Raw genomic sequence first — 24,228 nt, forward strand, 5'->3', positions numbered from 1 at the left:
ACTGTCCTTCATTCTTCCACAAGTGCTGTGCCCATCTCCTTGTTCTCCGGATCCTTCAGTCACCCAGTACTAGTGAGCCGCAGGAGGCAGGCACCTCCAAAGCCAGTACTCTCACTTTACTAGAAACTCATTTCCTAAAGCAAAGACACCGTCAGGATTAGTAACTCCAGGTAATCCAGATCTCTGCAGCACGTCAAAACTGATTAGGCCACAGAGGAGGGAAAATCGACCTGTTTTTCCCACCTCCTTGGCCTGTCTCAGGCAAGATGCTGAAGCATACCAAGCACCCCACCCAACCCCCAAATGCAAGGTCTAGCTTCCCATCCCTAATTAAGATTTCAGGTCACGAAGGGTTGGAGAGTTGTCGTTTTTCCAATGAAATACAAATAGTATCTCAACTCTCTCCTGGTGCAAAGAGGCAATTGCAAATCTCCCCCTAAAAACCCCACACGGGACACAGGTGGAAGCCAGGTGCAGTTCACCTGCGTGTTCCCCCTCCTAGCTTGTTATTCTATTTGTGACACTTAACTGTGGCTGCCACACCGAAGGGGCAGCAGGCGGGACAGAGCAGTAACTATCTACCCTGAGAATGATAGAAGACGGAATCAAACAACATGTGAGTTTGAAGGGAATGCTAAAAACTTAGCCAGAAGAGCTCTAGCTTGATCCCACGGGGCCCCAGGTGTTTCAAAGGTTCTGCAAGCACTAGATGAAAATTTCTTTTTTCACAGATACAGCCAACTCCTGAATATGAGAGATGCACGGGGAGTGCAATGCAGAGGCCTAACGGGCACGAGTCCCACTGACTGAGGCCGCTTACAGACACAAAGGCCACAGATGATCCCACCTTAGTGAAATAGTCAAGAGACAAGTTCAGGGAGTCAGAGAGCAGATTAGTGACTGCCTGGGGCTAGGGTCAGAAATGGGTAGTGACTGAACATGAGCACCGGGATCTTTCAGGGGTGAGGAAAATGTTCTAAGAGTGTTCTAAGAGTGTGGGGAGGACCGCACAACTCGGGGGGGGGGGGGGGGGTGTTTGAGGGCGGTCACTGAATAAGTACACTTAAAAGAGGTGAATTTGGGGCGCCTGGGTGGCTCAGTGGATTAAGCCGCTGCCTTCGGCTCAGGTCATGATCTCAGTGTCCTGGGATCGAGCCCCGCATCGGGCTCTCTGCTCAGCAGGGAGCCTGCTTCTCTCTCTCTCTCTGCCTGCCTCTCTGCCTACTTGTGATCTCTCTCTCTGTCAAATAAATAAATAAAATCTTAAAAAAAAAAAAAAAAATATAAAAAAAAATTTAAAAAAAAAAAAAAAAAAAAAAAAAAAAAAAAAAAAAAAAAAAAAAAAAGAGGTGAATTTTATGGTATGTAAATTTGACCTGAACAAAGCTCCCACTTAAAATAGAGAGAGAGAGAGTGGGGTTATGGACACTGGGGAAGGTATGTGCTATGGTGAGTGCTGTGAAGTGTGTAAACCTGGAGATTCACAGACAGTCCCCCTGGGGCTGATAATACATTATATGTTAATAAAATTTTTTTAAATTGTAAAATAGAGACAGAACGTGTGCTGCAGATTAAAAAAAAAAAAAAAAAAAGTTGGCAAGAATCAGTTCCGCAAGCTCCTCACTCCGAGACAAATGCAAACGGAGACCCCGCACGGGGGCTGCTTACGGCACGGCGAAGGCTAATGCAGGGCCCCGGGAAGACCGATTCTACGGAGTTCAGCTCCGCGATCCCACGCCACTCTGCTGCACTTGGAAGCGTCGCTCGGAACCTAAAGTATTTAACGTAATTTGCACGGACAAACTGGCCGCCATTCCCAGGGGCTCTCACCAAAACGAAGGGTAAGCATCTTCATAAAAATGATGTGGAAAATCTATCATACGCTACCCCGGTCGCGGGGAGCACAGACACGACAGGGCAAGGCAGGAGTCCCTCGGGCCCTCCTTGCCCAGCAGCTTCCCGCACTGCACTGCTGAAAATCGGCACGCTGGGCAGTGAGCTCAGACCCGGGCTCGCGAAGAAGCGAGGTCGCTGGAAACGTGACCGCGGCCCCTGCGGGAGCCGGCCCGGAACCGCGGTGCGCCGGGCGCGCGGCTTCACTGCGCTCCAGTTTATCTCACGGGAGGAAACGGGAGGCTGAGCAAGCTAGCGCCCCGCGAGCCCGGAGACAGGGCCCCGCACCGGCTGTCTCGGGTGCGGGAAAACGTCCCGTCCCCCGCCCCGCGCTCCGGTGCGGCTCCCGGAGGGTCCAGGGACGCAGGGAGGCCCCGGCCGCCGCCGGCGCACACCCCCAGCCTCGGGGCCTCGGGCGCGCGGGCGGCTGCACAGGCCGGCGGGTGGGGGAGCGGCGCTCCGGGCAGCGAGCCGCCACCGAACCTACCTGCGGCCGCCTCAGGCTCGGGTCCGGCGGGCCCGGGATAACGGCGCCTCCGCGGCGAGCACGCCTCGCGCCTCCATTCGGGGCTGTTTACTCCCAAGTCTCGCGAGACTGCGCGACCGGGGCGGGGAGACCGACGGCGGAGAGCGCCGGGAGCGCCAGCCCCGCCGGCCGTGCGTCCCCTGCGTGCCCGGCGCCGGCCTGCGTGCGCGCTCCGGACGCCGGGGGACGCCGGGCCCGGGGCTGGCTGACGGACGAAAGTCTCGCGACACTTGCGGCCCGGGACGGGGCGGGGCAGGAGGGGGAAAGGGGGTGTGGCGAGCCTTGGGTCCAGGTCCGTGGCGGCGCTGGTGGGAGGTGGGGTGGGCCCTGGGCTTTGGGTCCGAAAGCGACCGCGCGCGGCCCGGGCCCACGGATGACGGTCCTGGCGGAGCCGCCAGCGTTTGCCGTAAACTCCCGAGAGCTCCGAGCGCAGCGCCCTGTCCCTGGGGCCCGGGGCCGGGGCCGGGCTCGGGCGGCACCCCCAGGCACGGCCCTCTGCAGGCCTCTGCCCATTTGCCCGACGCGGCCGGCTCCGGCCCGGGGACCCGCACTGGAAGGCCAAACCCCCGCCGCAGCTGCGCTTGCTCCGCCCCACTCCGCGCGTGGCCGGGACCCTGATGCCCGGCGGCTACCCTAGTGGACGAAACGAGGCTCGGTGCGTTCGACTGGGAAACGCTGGCCTCCCCCAGACGGATCGCGGGCCCTCCTCCGCCCACGTGCCGGAGGGGCCGCGCTCGGCGCTGGGCACGGGTGGGGGGCGGGAAGCGTGGGTTTGGTCGTGCGGTTGGAAGATGATGTGCTGCACGGCCGGGAACACCGAACCCCCCGCAGCCCCGCGGTAACGCAGAGGGGCGCCGGCCTGACAGCACCGCGGGGCACTCGGTGTTCCTGGGTCGTTCTCTAACCAGACCGGCTTCCACACTGCGTTAGCACCCCGTCACTCACGGGCTTTCATCTCGGGCAAGGCGCAGCGCGGCTCTTCTACCTCACCTGCCCTACCCAAAGTACCCACCTCCCAGCGTGAGGGTTTAACGAAACACGGGTTCGGTACGTCTAGACCCGCCCGCACCTGATGAAGTTCTTCTTCCCATTCTGAGATCGCCCCGATGTTGGGAACTTCGGAGAATTCTGGACTCTTTGGCATGGTAAATCTCGATGTTAAGCAGTGCCTGCTACCACCAAATAATACACTTGATCTTAAACTTAACTGTGGTGTTCTAATGTGGGGTAAATTGGTCTAAGCCACGGTTCTCTTAACAGGCCTTGAAGTCACTGTGCCACTGAATACACAACCCAAGTGTCACAGGCTGACTTGGCTAGTGAGCTGCAAACACCCTTGTCACGGGATAGTGAAGCCCCAAAGCAGGGAAAAGCACACTGCCGCCAGCCCCCAGAACCCTATGAACTGAAGGGGGGATGGGATGAGCAACGGAGGTTTGGAAATCAAAGAAAGGACCAGAGCCACAGGATCCTGGTCTGTCGGTCTTCCACCACTCCCGGTTCTGAAATCACTGCATGCTTTATGGGTATAATAAAGAATTTGCAAATTCCACGGGAAGGTAAACCTTTATTCAAACGAAGTACTATTTGAAAGAATAACAGCTGAGCCAGTAGTGAGACAGGCACACAGGCAGACTGGACTTGGTTGAGGAGGGCACATGGTGTCCAGACTGATGACACCGCCCAAACCCCTGGTTGCAAAATGTGGGAAGGTTCTGAGTAATGGAGATTAAAACAGAAAGACTCCTCCGAAGAGCTCTCTCTTTGCTGACTCCCTTTCCGCTCTTCCTCCAACCCACCACAATCAACCTTTCATGCCCACCATGAGGTAAAATGGCTCATGGAACACCAGCAGCAATCTACAGGGTGCTGAAGTCAATGATCAGAATCTACTTTCATCTACTCAACCTATCAGGGGAATGAGATCAAGGAATCTAGTTAGTCCTTTCGAAAGACTTAACAGACACGTGGTTGTGCACAAGTTTCTTGCTGAATTACAAGCTTTTAATGAATTACTACCGCAGGTGTTCATTAACTTTTCAGTAATTTTAAAGTAATTGTTTCTATGGGGGAAAAAATCTCTCGTCCCAAATAGACACATGGAACAAAACCTCTTCCGCAGGAAGCAGAAGCAGCCGTTTTTACTGTTAAATTTTCAGTTCACAGATTGTTTTAAAGGTTCTTAATTTCCCACATTCTTAGTAAGAAACCCCATCTCCAGTGGCCCAATGATGATTCTCAAATGGGTTCTGGGAAAAGGTGTATTACCAGAGGAAACCTAAGGAAGATTCTTGGTTTTGATCTTTCACTAGCTTTACACCCAACAGCTTTTGCACAGGTCCTGCCAAGCAGAGAATTTGCAAACATCACTGACATGATTTACTTATTCTCATCATGTAACAGTGACTCCCTACATCACCTATAAATAGAAGACACGGCTGAGTCCCATAACTCCTGGGAAGAAAACACGGTGCTTGTACATGTACAGCTGCAGCTGCTTACTACATGTCAATTACAATTCAGGTCGATGTGGCAGGAAGTCAAATTTTCTCTAGTCTTAATGACCATAGGTTGACTATTAGGAGAGGGAACATTGCTGAATGTGACAAAAGGCAGGCCTCCAAGCGGACTCCCATCAGTACCTTCCGTGCTGCATAACACCGCTAGCAAGTTTTCACATCTGAAAGGTCTTCTTTTGTGTAATGAGGGCCTGGTCTATACGTGCAAGAGCTTCTGAACTCAACCACTAAGCATTTGAGTCCCAAGTGAGATCGGGAAATACTGAGGCAATGGCAGTGGCAAAATCCTGGGTGTGACATAAAGGCATGCCCAGGTCTAACTCCTAATGGAATACCATACTCAGAAGAAGACAATTCCAACAATTCCTGATTTCAGCCAATTTACTAGTTTCTGCATCAGTGTCACAGTAATAAGCTCCAAATTCTTAACTTGCACACAGTGTCACATTAATATAGAGATTTATCGTTGCTGAAGCACTAGAGAGTGGTCCCCAAAAATGTCTGGCTTTGTGAGGTCTGAGCCAAAAACATTTATTTCACAGTAGGTGTCAAAGCTAACCCCTATCGTGGGGGAGGGGGGTTGCACACAACGATCACACCAACAAAAGCATTCACTGTAATGCGTAGATTTGTTACACAAGCCAAGAGTTTCTAACTTATTTTAACACATACATCATATCACACACATCATTTGTCCATATTTTAACCACTATTCCCTAAGTAACTGATGCTTACTCCCATAACTCTACTATAAGAGAATATTACATAGAAAAGTGTATGAAAACCAGATATAACAAGCTCTGAAGGGCTAAATTTCAGTTATAAAATGGGTCACAGGCTGAGAAACCACCACTTAACCACAACAATTATAAATCAAGAGATGACTAAGGGTCGACCATCGCAGGTTCGATTCTAAGGATGAATTAATTCCACAGGAGATTAAAAAAAAACAACCAACAGAATGTATAATACTACACACGGCAAACTTATAGCCCAAAATCGGGTAGGCATGTTTAGTATGAAGAGGAATAAGCCAGAAGAATTTCAAGACCCCGTAAGGTTCCACATTAAGCCACCTTAGCAAGACATCTTTTTTAAAATAACTGCCCCATAAATGAACTTGCCCAGATGTACAGAACATACACACACACAGTTCCCTAGTGGAATATCGCTTGAAGAGCAGCATTTTCATACACAGAGTCAAACAGAGCTATACAATAGGACACACGTGGATTTCTACTGCTAATTACTGCTAATTAGCGATCTTACTTATAAAATAACACTTTTAAATACTCTTTCCTGATGAACATTCAAAAAACAATACTGGAATTCATCTACAGAAATAAATTCCCATAAACAACATTTGAAAGTTCGAGAGCTAACAAGTACTATGTATTTCAGTAACGAATTGCTGTAGCTCCTAGAACAACATAAATCACACAGCTTGGAGAGAGTGTAGAGGGAAAAAAAAAAGCATCACAATTTAGGTTCCCTCGATACGTTCCTGTGCCTCGGTCACTGTGTGCCCTGTGCCATCCACGTGATGCGGCCCTCGTGGTTTTTCCACAGCATTCTCTAAAAGTATTATGTGTGCTTTGCAAATGATGAGTCAACAGTATGCTACATAACCAGTAATAGAAGTAAATACTGAAGGTAAATTAAGTGTGTTCTTCCAAACGTCAGAATACTGCAGGTTCCCAGGAGGTGGCGAAACTTCCCAAACCATCAGGCAGTTTCACGCTTTGCAGGATAAGGCCTCCTTACGTAAAGAACGATTGAGAACATTTGCTCCCCACACCCAGAGCCACTCGGGCATATACTGTGCAAAAAGAAACTAAAAATGAAAGAGAAAAAGGTTAGAAGGTTAGAACCCAAAGCATAGACCTTAAGTGTCAATATATGACTCAATGCAATAAATGCCACCAAATTAAATACAAAAAAAGAAGAAAAAAATCCTCAGGTGCTCTTATACCAAGCACCTACTTTGGCCTAAGAACCTATGCTAGAATCCATGCGAGTACAAGAAACAGGACCGCCGCCCACCCCCCCTGCCCCAATGAGGGGGACAGACAGGCGCAGCACTACAATCCCATCCTTACTTAAGTGGGTACCAGTAACATATCCACTTGGTTAAGAATAACAAAAACCACTCCGGGAATAAAAGGCAGGTGAAATGGATCAATGCATCCATGATCAGTACAGTATGAGAAAACTGGGCTGTGAGGGGCACACTGGGCTGAAATTAGTCAAAAGCACTGTGACAAAAAGAAATCAAAAACGCTAGGACACTGGGCTGCAGTCCTGAGACGTGATGGGGACAGCCTGGGCACACGGGGAGGCGGTCCTGCTGACCAAGCTCCACTCCAAGGCCTCTCTGCCAGGGCCCTCCCCCCACCCCCGCCCCCAGGGGAATATATGGCAACGTCCAGAGACGTTCCTGCTTATCACACGTGGGTGCTGCTGCTACTGGCATCCAGTGGGCAGAGGTTGGGAACGCTGCTGAACATTCTAGAGTGCCCAGGAGAGCGTCCCCACGAGGGATTATCCGACACCAAAGGCCAACAGCGCCGATGGGGGGAAGCCTGCGCTGTGCTGACGGGTCTGTCCAAGACGGAGCTGAGCACAAGCTCTACTTGTATGGAAAGGAAGGGAGATGAATGGGAGGCCTGACTCAGTCGTTACAGCGTACAACACTGGATCTTGGGGTTGTGAGTTCAAGCCCCATAATGCGCACAGAGCTTACTTTAAAAAAAAAAATCGGAAAGAAAGGGAGATGAACACACCACTGACAAATGCTAAAATGCTAGCCTTGAACAGAAATAAAATAACAGAGGTCACCCCAGACCCAGGGAAGCTGCACTGAACTGGACGAGGTCCCAGTAACAGGGACAGCCGCAGCAGGCCACCGCAGGTTCCAGAGAAGCTCTGGCTGACCTCCTCGGAGACAGGAGCCCTGTATCTGCATCTGGCCAGGAGCCAGGGGAAACGTTCTGGGGACATGACTAACATCTCTCTGGACCTCGTTAAAGAGCCAGGATTTTGTGAGGGAAATACTGGGGTACCTTCCTTAGAGCTGCTGTTTTAAAGCGAAAGACACTTAAGTGTAAGGAGATAAAAGAAGTCAGCTTCGGGTCGCGTAGGAGCACCCTGGAAGTAGGGATGCACTCAAACGCAGAGGCACCTGCGACAGACTACAGAGCTGGACCGCCTCTTCCGAGTACACTGGTGCCCCTGCTGTCCTGGTTTTGCTTTCCATGGTTTCAGTTACCCACGGCCAAGGTCAACTGTGGTCCAGAAGCCTGACCCAGCGCCCTGTCAACAGCCACCTAACGCGACGTCCCCTTACTCCCTGTCCTCACACAGGCATTTGATCATCTCACGTTCATCTCAACAAGAAGGCCACGAACTGTACAGGTATTTCCAGAGAGACCACATTCATGTAGCTTTGATTACAGGACACCGTTATGACTGCTCTATTTTATTACCAGGAATCGGTGTTAACCTCTCACTGTGCCTCACTGATAAAGTAGACTTTATCACAGGTCTGCCCGAACAGGGAAAAACACAGTTTTTATAGGGTCCAACACTACCTACGGCTCCAGGCGGCCACTGGATGCCATGGAACATATCCCCGCTGATAAGGGGAAGACTACCATGCATTTTTTCAGCATTTATTTAGTGGAGAAGCTATCAACAACCAGAAATCTGTTTGTTCTTAATTTCCGCTCAACACGGCCACTGTCTGTCACAGGGGACCAGCAGCAGGACACACCCTGCCAGGTTCCTACAGGGCTACGCCTGGAACCGCCGCTGGCACACCACTTCTGGCTGATCCTAATGGGGTCTTAGCACCCCAGGGAGCAGGATGGAAAGAGCTAATGGAAGAGGAGAGAATTGCATCCTCTGGGTACTGACAGATTAGAAACTAAAGGGCTGACTCATGCACTTGTTTAGAGGGGGAGCGAGTGAGAACAGAGAGCGGAGGGCTGGGTCTTTGGCTCTGGAAGGCTCTGTGCACGTTCAGAGACCTGACTCACCAGTCCAGGCCTGAGAAAGGAGCTGTCCTCCCCTGCGACAAAAGCCAATAGTAATTGACAGCCCCTGTGGGGACCCAGAGCCAGAAGAAGACGTCAGTGGCCGATACCACAGACAACCGGATGGAACTCTGCATTGGCAAGGAAATGGCAATGCTTCAGTGTCTCCCAGACACTGGGATGGGAAGGACGTAGCTAAGAAATGGGGGTGGGAAGGAAGGAAAAGATCCCCACAAACTTGGGCTGGATGCTCAGCCAGAGTTATTCCGAAGGTGGAAACAAAGCTACAGTGCCGGGGTGTGGTTTGAGGCTCCCTTCCTGGCTGGCCACGGGCATGGGAACCTGGGCTGTGCAGGAGGGCCCGGACCTCAGCTGCTGGCCTGCCTCTCCCCTGGACCTGCATCCCCAGGGCCTTCTCAAGGCCAAGTAGCTCCCCTCACCTCTAAATGCCACATCGTCTTTCTCCAAGAGCAACACAGACACGCTACATGGGAACAGATACGCCTCAAGCGGGTAGGAATTCAGAGCAGACTGCAGGCCAGTCCAGAGCTCAGCTGCCCCCAACCCTCTTGCCTGTCCCTGTGGCTTTCTCTGTCTTCCTACACCAGGAACACAGCCCCTGGAGTTATAAGCAAGACTGGTCAAGTTGTCAAGTTAGTGGCTTATCAACCTAACACATAAGCATGTGTTTCTGGCCTCCACGTCAAGTAACCCAAACAGAAGGCCAGAGGCTCTTCCGCCAGCCTTACTCTGTGTTCCAAAGCTGAAAACTCAGCCTCATGCAATTCTGAAAATGGGAAGAAAGGCTCCCAAAACAACGCTGATAACGAGTTAACTATTAAAGCCAAGACATCCGACTGCTTTGTAGCTGCTTTAAGTGCAAAGCATTTTTTTCTGTTTTCTGCTCACAAATCGTTAAGACATCTCGCATAACACAGAGAAGATGCCATCGTCTAACTCCATGAATCCCAAGAAAGTACAAAAGGCCAACTCATACAGCTCCTGCGTGGGAACGGGGCTGCGCAGACATCCGTAAGGGCTGGGGCCCAGCAAGGAGTGAGGGCTCCCCCCGCGACCGCTGAGCAAGCTCATCACAAAGAACCACTGACACAGACTGAGCACCGGCTCAGATCAGTAAAAGGCTGTAAAACCACTCTAGAGGCCATCCCCGCAGGGGCTCCCAAAAGGGTCACTGGCACAGCAGCAGCGCCCTGCTCTCCACCCCCGACACTCTCACTTCAAACCTCCTCGCTCTGCAAGCCCCCACCTCCCGGGAGTCAGCAGATGACAGCCCCTGCTCGCCACTGTGGCTTCCCTGTCGCCCCCTCCACGGTGCCCTGGGTCCCGCCCGCGCTGCCGGGAAGCACACCTTCTCTCCCCTATCTTCAGGCCATTCTCCTACACATCCCCTTCCCACCAGCACTTGCTCCCAGCCATGTCTCTGCTGCTGTCAACGGATTAACAAATACACCTGCTTCCTCCGTCCCAGTCTACCTGCCTGCTGCTCCCCACAGCCTTATTTGCGGAGCCTGTGATTTCCATGGCCCTCCCCCAACTCACCTGCCCGCTGCAATCCACAGCTCCCTGAAGAGCTCCCAAAACTGCCTTCATACAAGACACTGAGCATTTTCCAGATCCTAGAGCCAACACAGGCCAGCTTTCCCTCTTTACTCAAGCCCTAACGTGGAAGACTGACCAGGATGAGCACAGACATTTCTTTACATGGTGTGTCTGGCACATCAAACTTCCGCCAGCAAACTCCTTATGGGCTAAACATTAACAGAGGAGTGAATAAATCAAGCTCCTTCTTACTAAAGAAACTTTCAGCCAAATATTTCGATACAAGGAAAAACTAATTGCTGCTTTTCTTATCTATGGATGTGGTGATGGCAAATTTAATAATCTTTATGCAAAGAGCCCCCAGGAATGCTGAGTAATTTATACTCCTGCCACTTCCTAGACTAAAGCAGCATTCTTCCATCTCTACGGGGCCACACGAATCAAACTATCAGTGAGCAGCACGGAGAACTTCAGCGACTTCACCAGAACCACTATGAGTGTCAGGTTTAAGAATCAGAATGTGCAATTCCCCCGTTTCAGCAGCAGGCTCCAGTTGGATTGCCACGTATCATTCCGAAAGGCTGAGGCTGCATCAACCTAATTGTAAGAGTTGAGCGCATCCTGTTACCTGGATAGAATGGGACCAGTATCCTGTGGTCCTTTTCGAGATGCCAAGGGTAGAAACAGCATGGTGCGCGTACACTTTGGGCGAAGGCACCAGCCACGGGCACTTGTGCAGAAAGCTGCCAGGTGCGGTCACGTTGGTTGCCACATAGAATGGGATGAGACTCTGTACAAAGATGCCTTTGGAAGCGTACTCATACTGCAGGGCTCTGCTGAAGTGGTCTAAATAAGCCTGTTGAGACAGAGCAGGGTTAAAGACTTAGTGGGTGGGGGTGTTGTGGGGGGGGGACTTGGAAGAAAATTCAGAAGAAAACAGCCTTGCTGATTACCATATCAGGTAAAAGTACAGCAGAAATAGACACGAGTTGGACACAAAAGGCTCCGCAAACTGGACCGAACCATATAAGCAATGTCCTCCTGCTTTATGACTTCGCTTTCCAATCGGGAATACATTACCTTAGAAGCAGAATACGCAGCCAGCTGGGGCGTCGGCTTGCAGCAGGAGCCGGAAGAGATGGTGACAACGGCACCCTTCTTTCTCTCCACCATCCCTGGTAACACTATATGGACCATCAAACTAGCTGCAGCAATATTTACATTGATGATGTCCCAGAGTTTGTCCTCGGAGACCTGAGTAAAATACTGGGGGTAGGGATAAAACACGCCTACATTATTCACCAAGATGCCAATGTCTTTGTCTTTCAGAGCTTCTCGAATCGGGTCGTAGATCTCGCGGCCGCTGCCAAAGTCCGCAACTATGACCTCCGTTTCCACTTTGTAGGTGTCGGCTATGTCTTTCGCTACCGTCTGCAGCTTGTCTTGGCTGCGGCTGATCAAGATGATATTGAGGCCCCGGCTTGCCAGTTCCTCTGCGTAGGCTCTTCCGATCCCATCGGTCGCACCTGCGATACAGGCCAGGGAAGGTGAGCGGGCTCATCTCATGCTGGGACCTTCAGAGCAAACCTTAAATCTCCTGTTTCTGGGTTTCAGCTGAGAAGGGGTCACACTAGAAATAAACCCAGTTCTCACACTGGTCACTGTGTCGGGTACAGTGTCGCATCCAAGTATCACCGACACCTTTAGTCAAACACTCTCGCAGACACCCTGACAAGCAGGGGAAGGGAGCTTCAGGTTCACCGAGCTGGGTAGGAGACACAGCAGGAAATGGTTTTCAAACTTGTATCTGGCTTACATGAGTGTTAGGGAGGTAATAACTCCCTATTATAATGATAATAATGATATATCAAAATATGGGAAATAATGATAAATCAAAATGAAATTTAAAATAAGGGAGCGGACGGTGACAATTTCTAAGGACAATCTCAAAAGGGACCGAAGGTGGGCTGAGGCAGGACTGGGAACAGGAGGACAGAGCAAGAAGGACAAACATCGTTCCAAGAGGAGGGCGCTAAGAAACGGTGACCGGCATCACGACAGAGCTGTGCTCCCAAGAACACATCACGGTGAATTCAGTGACTCCTCGAATAAGGCAGCCCACTGAGAACGCAGCCTCAACAGGAGAGACGACTGTGTTCTGAAATCGGGCCAGGACCACATCTCCTTTCTTACCACTCACGACTGCCCATCTTCCGTACTGCTTGATCAGATCCGCTCTGCTCACCAGGCGCGGGATGAAATGCAGCCTGACCAGACTATAGAAATCACAGATGACCGTGATGCTTTTCCTAGCCGTGTACCAGGCTCCGACCAAGGCCAGAGCTTCCATGTAGCAATTACAGGACCTGGCGATCTCCCTATACAAGAGGCAGAAGCTGTCAACGGCAGCCATGGCGGCCTGCAGGGAAGGGAAAGAGAGGGGTGTTCTTTACTTAATTATGTCCGTGGAACACGCAGAGTCGGAATGAAGACAGACATCCAAGGATGCCAGAGCTTGTCAGTGAGGCACTCAAATAAGGGAAGCGTTTCAAACGCACATACCCCAGGGACCCGCTCAACGCAGAGTCTCGCTGCCGTCTGCAGCTCCGGAAGTCCTTTCCTCCCAAGGAGATCAGTCAACGTGTAACTACCGAGAGCTTTGAGATTCCTATGAAAATCCAGGCACCGCGGGGCATGTTGTAGATACAGAGATAAACACAATATGCTCTGTGCCCTAAAAAAGCTCCTCGCCCAGCAGTGATAGACACAGACTTCTAATTCCTGTAACAGCTCAGAGGTGTGTTTACGTGTCTGCTCCTCCGTCATCAGCCCTCGGAGGGCCGCCCGCCCACGCGGAGACAGAGCCGGAGGAGGAGCAGCACGAAGACGGCGCCTTGGCCAAAAAGAGCTCACGGTCCATTTGAGGTAAAACTTACCTATAGCGAACTTTCACATAAATTATATTAGATATACGTAATACGCATAAACGTTGATTTATAAAGAAATACAAAAAATTACCAAAAAAATTACAAAAAAATCCCAAGCTTGAGGAACTGCTTTTTTTTTTTTTTTTAAAGATTCTATTTATCTCTTTGACAGAGACACAGCAAGAGAGGGAACACAAGCATGCATGAGGAGTGGGAGAGGGAGAACCAGATTCCCCTGCTGAACAGGGAGCCCAATGCGGGGCTCGATCCCAGGACCCCGGGATCATGACCTGAGCTGAAGGCAGACACTTCATCGACTGAGCCACCCAAGCACCCAAGGAACGGGTTTTCTGAAACAACAAGAAAGCAAGCACTCCTCAGTCTTACTGCTGTCACAGGCACCCCATCTCTGCCCTGCGCCTTACAGCTAAGGAAAGAGTCCCGTACGACTCCTGTACGTACCCACGCGGCAAGCATTTACAAAGTGCCTACTATGTTCCATGGACCGTGACTGAAGCAAAGGATTCAAATATGAGTTAAACTGCGCCCAGGAGAACAGAAGGACACTTAACGAAACTATTTTAAATGCCGTATGAACGGCTTTATGTGTCCCTATGGTGGGAGACTTGACCCTGCAGAGGCAAAGGCCTGGTGCCACCGCGGCTAACGAACTTGGTTCCTAGCCCAGACCTGAGAACCACGGAGGTGGGATCCAGCTGCGTGCTGTCTCCGAGGGACGAGACAGCGAAGGGATCACAAGAGCCTGCAATTACATTACGGGGAGCTCTGATACGCACGAACTCAAAGATTTATTTATTACACGAAGGAAAAGTTGACTTTAATCCAAAATATGTATGTAATATTTATGGGAATGGCCGCTCTTCAAAGTCCCCTTGAAACACACACAAAAAAATAAAATCGTGAAACTAAGAGAATTCCCAATGATAGCAGCAAAAATAGGCCTAAGATGAAGGAAGAATGAGGGAAGGCGCCACCGAAGGGCGATGCAGGCCTGAAGAGGTTCTGCAGAGTGACAATGCGCGAAGCGGGAAAAAACCAACCAGCCACTGCAATGGAACACATTCTAAGAGCGGCAGCGTCCTGCAATAAAAGGCCTAAGATAATGGAAAACCTGTTGACCACAGAGAGGGGTATGTGAATGTATATATACACACAGGGGTAGATACATCAAAGTATAATCCAAATTACAAACCAAGAAAGGACATGTGGAATCAGGACAGAAAACTGGAGACAGGAGCAGACAGTAGGATTCCCAAATGCCCTACAACAAGGACACAATCTCTCAAGCCGGAAGGGGCACACGGCTACCATATTACTAACTGAGTTGACGTCACATGACTTTAAAGGAATGTTTTCCCCAAATGGCAGAGAGAACAACGGAAGCTGGGCCATCTCAGTTCCTGTCTGTACAGGCCATATCCTGGGGTTCTGCTCCCAGAGACGTACCCCCCTACAAGAATGCCAAGACTGATCGGAAAAGAAAACACTATAAACTTTATGAACGCCACAAGCCAAATCTGTAATAATTTAACAACAATTAAATGCTCCTTTGGGGGGCACTTGGGTGGCTCAGTGGGTTAAGGCCTCTGCCTTCGGCTCAGGTCATGATCCCAGGGTCCTGGGATCGAGCCCCGCATTGGTCTCTCTGCTCCACGGGGAGCCTGCTTCTCCCTCTCTCTCTACCTGCCTCTCTGTTTAGTTGTGATCTCTGTCTGTGAAATAAATAAATAAAATCTTTAAAAAAAAAAATGCTCCTTTGGGGTAATTTGTCTTCAAGGACCATACTGGCTGAGATTTTCTGAGGTCTGAAGTTATCAGCATCAACGGAATGTGGGCTGAAGAGGCCCTTCCTGTCCTGACCAGTCTGCCCTAGAGAAGGCAACAACACCGGGAGGGCTGCTCCCAGACCCGCGCAAATACATTCCCAGTTAGCATCATATCTCAAATACGTCCATTCTCTTCCCGCAGTGCAGGAATGCCCCTCCAAGCTTCCAGCCACTAGACAGGAGGAGGAGTGTCGTGTGACCCTTGTCAAGGGCCCTTGCTCTGTAGCTCAGTACACAGCCAAGTCCCTGCGGAGGGAGCTGGCGGACTGGGCATGCCCTTGACCTGGCATGCCCCCAGTGTGCCTGCAATGGCAGCAGCCCCCAAACAAATGACCGAAACAGTAATTTCTTCCAAGAAAGGACATAAAAATGAAATCCCATGTTAAACCTTCACTTTGAGGAGTTCCTGAAATAATTCCTTCAAAGTGTGCATGTGCCTTCTGCTGTTAACTAATCTAATACGAAGCCACAAGGAAAGTAAAAGCAAAAAAGTATAATATTTGTGGGTACTAGTCCTTTTCCAACACAGTATAATAAAATTAGGAATAACAAAACAACAACAAAAAAATCTGGATTCTTAGAATATTCGATCTGTTCTCCTAATAACAGGTGGGTGGGGGCACCTGGGTGGCTCAGTGGGTTAAGCCTTCGGCTCAGGTCGTGACCTCCGGGTCCTGGGACGGAGCCCTGCCTCGGGATCCTGCTCAGCGGGGAGCCTGCTTCTCCCTCTGCCTCTCCTCCCTGCTCCTACTCTCTCTCGGTCTCTCTCTCTAATAAATAAATAAATCTTAAAAAAAAAATTACGGGTTGTATCTACGCTACTGAAACACTATTTTCAATGAAAATTTATACCCCACGTATGGAGATCTATGGGGCTGCCAGCAAAGCCGTACTTGTGGGGAAGGTAACTGCAGGGTCTACAACAAGGTTCTCCCTAAACAGGAGCAGGTCAGACGTGGCTCACGGCACGGCCTCATGCTGACGGGAAGCTGTGGAAAGGGCACTTCTTCCCCCTCAAACACAATTTTTTCCAAGAGTCTGAACGTTTGGAAGGAAAAACAATCAAAAGCGGCCTGACACACAGAAGATTCCTGATTCTTCTGCTGGGGTCCTTACCCACCTTGGTTTTCTCTGACCTTCCCTCTGCCGGTTCTGGGTGTTCAAGAGGAAGCTGGCGTCTTCAGGCCGACCTGCGAACAAACACCGACATGAAACAAAGTCCTTTCTTTCGCCCTCACACCTTGACAGAAAAAGCTTGATAGACACATGAGCCAAAGCTTTTCAAAATTAAGGAAACACAAATTTTTATGCCATGAATCCCCTGTGCAGATGGCAAAGCCCTTCCTCATAGAAGAAAAAGGAAGACACCGACGGCGTCTGAAGGAAGCCTCAGCTGGAACGCGCCTGCTTTTCCCGCACCTTCTCTCTTAAGGAACAGTTCATCAAACGGAAGGAAACCGGTTCCAACAGCTGGGAGAGAGGTGGCGCTCTGCACAGACACTGGGAGCTCCGGACACAAAGCCCAGGAGCAGGTGGGGAGGGGGAGCAGACCCGGCCATCATCACTCCCGGGGCCGCCTCACGGCGCTCGCTCGCTCGCTCTCTCTCTCTCTCTCTCTCTCCCTTCCACGGCTCTGCCTGCAGGGCCCCTGGGCTCCCACAGGGGCTGCGGCCCCACAATGCCACCTTCCTGGTGGATTCCGGCTGGCCAAGGGAGCCCAGGCATCCCGCACTGTCTCATCAGCAGGCAGAGGTGGCGGGAAGACGTGTCCCTCGGTATGGGCAGCAGCCCCTTCTAGCACTTTCAGAATGCAGAAAAAAGGAACCTCTGGCCCCCCTTTCCCCTTCCTCCCACCCTGGACGCTGCCTTCCACCACTCTGTTTCTGAAGCGCCCCCCCCCCCCCCCAGCACGCTGAGCTGCTCCAGGGCTGAGGCCAAACCCTACTCCTCTCTGCTTCCAGCCCCTTCCACCACAGGTAGCCCATGGCAAGGCGGCCACTACATGAAGCCACACTACGGGACTCTAGTTCAGCTCTCAGCCTACGCACTTTCTCATTCGCCAACTGGCAAGGGGACCACCAAACTCCCCCCTACAGAAAGAAAACCCCATGTGCAAAACCCGCCAGCGACCCCCCACTCAGGTGCAACAGAAAGGTGCACCCACTTCAGAGACATGGAGAACAGTGGTCCCAAGGGCCTTGGACCTGGCGAGGCCTGGCTTCCTGGCATCGCCAGTCACACTCCCCTCCAGCCGTCCTGTCACAGGGGGACCAGGACGATATTCAACAACGCAGTTCCACCGCAGGCAAGCACCTTAAACACAGACTGTCACGGCTACCTCTGTTTTCCATCACGGAGAATCTGAGGGCTGCCAGTGTTCTAGGCCGGGTCTACAGCCTTGGGGGACAGCATGCCATCTCCTCACTCCCCAGACATGGCTCAAGATGGAGACCTGACTCACAGCCACCAAACTCACAGAAGACTGACATATTCAAACACCCCATTTACTTACAAACAATAACCTGTGTAGGCGGAATTCACCAAGATAAACAGCGCGACTCAGGGCACAGTGGCGAGGGCACTGCTGGGCTTCCAGACCCTCCTGAGCAGAGAGGAGCCAAGGGCACAGTCACTACAAAAGGACCAGCCCGCCAGGAAATGGTAACAAATTCAACAGGCTCCCAGCACAGGAAGTGCACCCGAGGGTGCCAAGGTGGCTGGAAGGGAAGGCCATATTGTGAAAGGTCTTTGTGCCAAACAGAAGCGTGTGGACTGACTCTCTGAGTTAAGTCCCTTTTGCCACAGCAGGAAGCCGATCGGGTTTGTCGTAAAAGGTGGCTGGCAGCAGAGGGGGCAGCTCTGCGGATGCGGGCAGGAAGTGAGGGGTCTGAGACCCTCTTCCTTCCAGAAGGGGACAAGGCAAGGCTGAACAGAGACCACATGGCTTTGTGAAGACTCGTGCTGCTTCTCAGACAGACCAGACCTTCTCCTACATTCGTTCTCAGCCTGATGGTCTGGAAGTGGAAAACAACAGGACAGCAGACCTTCCGGACATCCTGTCAGCCCTCTCCCCACCCTGAGTACATGATGGAAAATAATGTCTTCCTAATGAAAGAAGAAATCAAGACTTCCCCCAAAGCCATTAATAACCAGGAAATCTCACAGAAATCCAGGTTTAAAGGAGTTTATTACACACTTAAGCCCAGAACCCTACCAAGATACCTAGCTGCACTTACCCCGCTATGAGGGTTTGACTAGGCCACTTCTCGGCAGACAGGTACTAGCCTAAAACGAAGTGAAGCCCACTATTTAGAAAGCCGCACTGCACCACAGTAAAATCCCGGCCCCCACCCAATCTGCTTGTAGAAGTTATAAAGCTTTGTTTTCCTGCCACTACAGAAAACTCAGTCATCAGCGAACCAAGTAGGAGAAAAGCAGGTGGAGGAAGAGAGAGCTGACCCCCAAAGAGGAAAAGAGCAATTCCCTATCGTCTGAGGCACTTTCCACATCTGCCGGGCAACATTCATCAGCGCTGACGCATCAAATACGTGAAGGTCGTCCAGGTATACTATGAACTTCAGGTGATGGTGACGTGTCCATGCAGGTTCCTCCCTGACTTAAAAAAAAAAGGCACCATTCTGGTGAGTGACCTTGACAGTGGGGGAATGCCCCGCGTGTGCGGGATCAGGGGTCCGCGGGCCGTCTCTGCACCTTTCTCTCTGTTTTAAGGTAAACCTCAAATTGCTCCCAGAGGGTCCTAAAACAAACCCTAAAGGTAACAGTGCAAACACAAAAGTGTCATGGGATAATTACAGTCAAAACTCCAAGGGGCAAGTCTCACGTGAGGCGAACTCCTCACGTCTTCAGAGGACGGCTATGGGGGCGCCTGGCTGGCTCAGTCCGTAGAACGGACGACTCTGGATCTCCCGGTAACACGTTCAAGCCCTAAGCTGGGTGTAGAAATAATAAAATAAATAAAATTTTAAAACAGAACAGAACAAAGGCCTGCTGTGACATGTAACATTCTCCTGACCCAGGGTTGAGCGGGCTCAGCCCAGCAGTGACAAGAGCCAGCAAACCTCACATGAAACCTTCACGAAGCAAGAGTTCTGGGGCACAAGTAGGCTCCACCACGGACATCACCAAGTTACCTAAACAAATGCGGCCCGACGGCAAAAGGCCATCAGACAGGCGGGCCAGGCGCTTTCACGGAAACCAGCTAGCATGATGGGAGAAGACAGAGAAAGCCCCACCAAACAAAGGCAGCGTGGGGCACCCACGGGGTGGCCCTGGGAGCTGGCCACGCCCTAATCCTCCACCTCACCGAATGAATGCCCCACCTTTGCCCCACCTTCCGTGGCAAAGAGGCCTTTGCAGATGTGATTAAGCTAAAGACCTTAAAAGGAGCAGCTGATCCTGGATGATCCGGGTGGGGGCCGCAGTGCGGTGACTGCTGTGACCACGCACTTTTGTGGCCTTGGAGGAAGGAGGCAGGTAAAAGTCGGGGGGGATGCGGTCAAGAAGCAGAGGTCAAGGAGACAGGCAGGATTTCAAGACAGGAGGCTGCTGGACTTGATGGGGAGAGGGGTTACCCTCTAGAACGCAGGCACCTCTAGCATCTGGCAAAGGCAGGAAAGAGGTTCTCCCCAGAGCCTCTGGGAGTGACACAGCCTTGCTGACATCCTGGTGTTAGCCCGAGACGGATGCCAGACTTCCGACCTCCAGAACGGTGAGAAGTTTGCGGTAATCTGTTACAGCAACAATAGGAAACTAGGACGGACGGATGGAAGGCCAGGGAGACGGTCCGGCTCGTCTTCCGGACAGTACAGAGACAAGCTGCAAAGCCTGCACATCCCTTAAACCAAAAGCTTCTCGTGTTCGCAGGAGCCACAAACAGCCTCAGAGATTCCTATGATCTTCCCCCAAGCAGGGCAAGCCTGAGGTGGTCCTCCCCACCCCCATCCACAGCCGCCACTGTCCAGCTTTTCAAAAAGGCTCCAGGGCTGGGGGCTTATTTCTCGTTAAGGTTTTTCATAAAGATCTTACTTCTCTCACCTGGAGTCTGCATCTGTTTTGCTGTAGGCACTCAATCCGACACCAGCTCAACCCTCTACCGATAAGCGCCAGCGCCCGCCAGGCGTGGGGTGAAGGGGAGCCCTGCGCCGCTTCCCGCTCCTCCTTTGGCCACTGCACCGACACCCCGAGTTCCCATCTCCCGGTCTCCCCCACAAGGCCCTTCCCGCACCACTCTGGGTTCCGTTCGGCTGTTTCCCTTGTCTCTTGGCTCCCCAGCCAGAGCACAAGCTTCTCAAGAGCAGGTGTACCCAAAACTAATTTTGCTGCCACTTGAAAAAACTGAAAAATATGCACAGAAGTTGTAAAACCTATTACACATACTTCAAGAAATAACCAAAGACCCGTGAGGCCACCCCACTCAGGAGCCCCATAGCTTCTCCCCTGATCCCACCATCACCTTCTGGGCCCCCCAGGAGGGTTACCACCCTCCTCAGTTCTGACCTCCCAGTTCCCTTGCCCTTAAAAAAAAAAAAAAAAAAAAATAGTTGTACGGTTACCCAGCAACTTTTCTGAAAGAAAAGTGTTCTGTTTTGTCTGGTTTGGAACTTTCTCTAAAGGAATCACAGCGTGTGTATTCTGGTGGCTTTTTTTTCACTCAGCGCTGTCTTCGAGTCTTGTCCCTGTGATATACTTTCCCCGTGCACAACTGAGTCACGGGACAAACGCACCAGGATTCCCACGGCCATTCTATCGCTGATGGGCATTTGGGCTGGTGTTTTTCTGGCTTTTACCCTACAGTTAGGAACAGAGGTGCTGAACGCACAGGTGCCCAAGTCCCTTGAAGGGACATACCGGAGTCACGCTGCCGGGCCACAGGGCCCCGCTGCATTCTGGCAGGCACTGCCCAAGCTGCTGGGCCAATCCCCACGGCACAGGCACAGTCAGCCAGCGTTAGTTCACAGTGTCCCTCCCCAACTGGATGCACCAGTATGTTCACCTTCGGCCCCCAGGGTGGCCTTGAAAGGGGGGGTAACACTCTGGCTTTAACTTTCATTTCCTGATGACTGGTAAGGTTGACTGCATCCTTATGAAGCTTCTCTGCTATCTGTGAGCCTGTTCCTAGCTTTTGCCCTTACTTCTACTGTGTTGTCTCCCTTCTCCCTCTACGTTCTAGATACTGTCTCTCTGTTTGCTCGCTTTGTAGTGCTTTTGATGAACTAACACCTTGATTATCCGGCAGACAAACAGATCTTTTTCCTGTATGCTTTGTGCTTTGTTGGGTTTCAGGTAAGAAATCCCCTCTTAGCCCCAGGACATAAACGCATTTTCCATCATCTCGAATTTTTCACAATTTTGCTTTGCAGGTTTACGCTTTTAACCCTCCTGTGAGGGCTCGGTGGTGGTGTGAGGCTGGGATCGCCCCCACCATTAAAATTCCTCCTCAGCAGCTGGTGTAAGTCTGTATAAAACATCTGTTTAAATAAATAGAAGCAAATACAGCTTTGGGTTCAAAGCTCAGATTTCACTCTTGAGGAGAAAAAAAACGGAAGGAGCTTCTCAACCTTTGTGTCCACACTCTCACAAAGTTCCTATAGTGCATCAGGACATTCTGGAGTTTCCTTTACTTCCGTTGCCCACTTCTGGGATACCACTAACCTGAATTCATGGGGAGCTCGGCAGAAAGGGCAGAAATGGGAGTTCTCATCCGAGATCCAATAAGCCTGGGTTTCAGGGCTCCATTTGGAATTTAAATAACAACGGCATCCATTCCTAGGTATCCAACCAATATAGCTTACACAAAAAACTTGTAGAGCCTACCGCAGGCAGCTCTGTTCACAATAGATAACACAGGGGAATAACCCAAATGTCTATCAACAGGCAAATGGGTAAACAAAATGCGATCTGTCCGCATAATGGAGTATCAGACAGCAATAAAAAGACGGAAGTGGGGGCGTGCCGCTGAAACAGACCCCGAAAACACCACACTCAGCAAAAGACCAAACACCGTCTGATCCAATCTATATGAACTGTTCAGATCAGGCAAATCCAGGGACAGAGAGTAGAACAGGGTGGCCAGAGCAAAGGCACAGCGGGAACGGGGAGTGACTGCTAACGGGGGTAGGATATTTTTCGAGGATGCTGGGAATGTTCTGGAATTAAACGGTGGGGGCTGTGGCACATAGTGAACGCACTGCTGTGAAGAGCACACTTTTAAAATGGCTAAGGGGATGAATTTTATGTCCTACGAATTTTCTGCCAATTTTTAAAATCTACTTAAAAAATACTGATTTGTTGAACTCTCTGCTCCTAGAATATTACTGTAGTGACTAAACCACAGACTCTGAAAATAGACTTCCTGGAGTCGGATCAAGGCTCTCCCCCTCCCAAGAGCTGTGCTGGATGAAGCTGAAGTTACTTCACCTCCGCGTTTTCCTCACGTTACCCGATGTTACCGAAACACGGAGATAAGAGGTCCAGCCTAAGATTTTAAGAATTAAACGAAGTCATACACGTAAAGCAGAGAACAGTCCCCAAACTAAACTGCTCAGTAAACCTTAGCTATTAGCTCCTCTAACTCCAGTGTTCAAGGTGAGCTAGCACCGGTCAGGGTTAGAACTCAGAGCTGGCTTTAAGCAAAGGGCTGGGTTTTGTTTGTTTGTTTTTCTTTCTTTTTTTCTTTTTTTTTTTTTTTTTTAAAGATTTATTTGAGAGAGAGCAAGAGAGAGCACACCAGGGGAAGCAGCAAAGGGGAGGGAGAAGCAGGCTCTCTGCCTGATCCCAGGACCCCCGAATCATGACCGGATCTGCAGGCAGCCAATTTAACCGACTGAAACACCCAGATGCCCCTAAGCAAAGAGCTCTGTCCCTCACACCTCACTGTTCTCTCAAACCTTAGGGGGCTGAGTTACAGTCACCCGTTTACAGATGGGGAAACTGAGGCCAACTGAGATGCAAGTGACATACCCAGGCCCCCAAGGGAATTCGGATCGAGGTCTACGGAAGTCCAGAGGCCTGGCTAGCCGCCCCATTGTGAGACCCCCGGGGGCGGGATTCCTGCGGGCATCACCGCCAGGGCTCCAGGGCTTGCTTGGGTCCGCCGGGCTGCACGTTCCTCTGAAGCAGGGGACCGCTTCATCCATCTCCCAAGCCTTCCTCTCCCCGGCAGCCGGCAGCGCCCAGCAAACCCCAGCAAACCGCCGCGCTTCCTTCCAGAGCGCCCCGATTCCGAATTACTCCTGATTCAGAACAAAGACGACAACAAATGCCACTCCAACCAAGTCCCCCAGAAATGAGAATAAAGGAGCACGGACAAAGGGGTGAGTCTCGGAGCCTCGCTGGGAGCCCCGGGCTGGGGTCTGCGGCCAGAGGGGCCGCGCTCGGGTGGGTGGGGTCCCGGGTCCGCCGGGTCCTGGGGGAGGGGGCGGACCCGGGACAGAGGGTCCTCCGGGGGTGCGACTCCGGGATGGAGCCGGGAAGGGGCGCCGTGGGGCTGGGGGGCGAGTCTGGAAGGAGGGGTGCCGAGGCGGGGGTCCGAGGGGACGGAGAGACGAAGGGGGTCCGGGGTGCCGATGGCGCCGAAGGGGTACGGTCCCAGGGGGCGTGGCGGGGCGCACCGGGAGGCTCGGGCCGAGGGACAGCAAGTGGGGCCGGGCCCCCGGGCCGGGCGCGGGGAGGCGCGGGGTGAGGTGGGGGCGTGGTACCTGCAGAGGCGGCGCAGTCTCGGAGCCGGTCCCGCCAGAGCCGCGCGGCCACCGCCCCCGTCACCAGCAACACCCCCGTCGCCACCGCCGCCGCCGCCGCCGCCGCCGCAGTTGCCGCGGGCCGCGCCCCCACGTGACCCGCGCACGCGCAGGGGGGCGGAGCCGTTACGTGGCCCGCCCCTGGCGTCCCGACGTGCCCCCCCCC

General features: G+C 51.8%; 2 protein-coding genes and 1 long non-coding RNA gene across 3 annotated transcripts in view; 1 reads left to right on the forward strand and 2 right to left on the reverse strand.

Moving 5' to 3' along the window:
- MBTPS1 (membrane bound transcription factor peptidase, site 1) overlaps positions 1–2,521 on the reverse strand; it is a 52,222-nt gene extending 49,701 nt beyond the window's left edge. Inside the window, exon 1 of the mRNA XM_032325879.1 lies at positions 2,381–2,521. The gene's annotated coding sequence lies outside the window, so the exon portion shown is untranslated. The remainder of the gene's footprint in view (positions 1–2,380) is intronic.
- A 170-nt stretch (positions 2,522–2,691) lies between these two features.
- LOC116579923 lies at positions 2,692–3,971 on the forward strand. Its single transcript, XR_004281457.1, has 2 exons — positions 2,692–3,564; positions 3,680–3,971. It is a non-coding gene; the product is annotated as an uncharacterized LOC116579923 (long non-coding RNA).
- A 1,330-nt stretch (positions 3,972–5,301) lies between these two features.
- On the reverse strand, positions 5,302–24,161 carry HSDL1 (hydroxysteroid dehydrogenase like 1). The gene is made up of 6 exons (XM_032325888.1): positions 24,024–24,161; positions 16,427–16,496; positions 12,726–12,951; positions 11,613–12,058; positions 11,161–11,388; positions 5,302–6,772 (listed from the first exon to the last, which is right to left on the reverse strand). Exons 3-6 carry the CDS (start codon positions 12,943–12,945, stop codon positions 6,674–6,676), a joined length of 993 nt encoding a protein of 330 aa, XP_032181779.1. The 5' UTR covers positions 12,946–12,951; positions 16,427–16,496; positions 24,024–24,161; the 3' UTR covers positions 5,302–6,673.
- Positions 24,162–24,228: the final 67 nt, after the last annotated feature.

This window comes from Mustela erminea, chromosome 19, assembly GCF_009829155.1.
Source record: "Mustela erminea isolate mMusErm1 chromosome 19, mMusErm1.Pri, whole genome shotgun sequence".
NCBI classification, from domain to species: domain Eukaryota; kingdom Metazoa; phylum Chordata; class Mammalia; order Carnivora; family Mustelidae; genus Mustela; species Mustela erminea.

Excerpts from the sequence above, each read along its gene's own strand:
- HSDL1 (XM_032325888.1), bottom strand. The coding sequence starts at position 12,945 with ATGGCTGCCGTTGACAGCTTCTGCCTCTTGTATAGGGAGATCGCCAGG. Across the intron at positions 11,389-11,612 it reads CTGCGTATTCTGCTTCTAAG|GCTTATTTAGACCACTTCAG; the intron begins GTAATGTATTCC and ends CTGTCTCAACAG. Across the intron at positions 6,773-11,160 it reads ACTGGTCCCATTCTATCCAG|TTTCTTTTTGCACAGTATAT; the intron begins GTAACAGGATGC and ends TTTCATTTTTAG.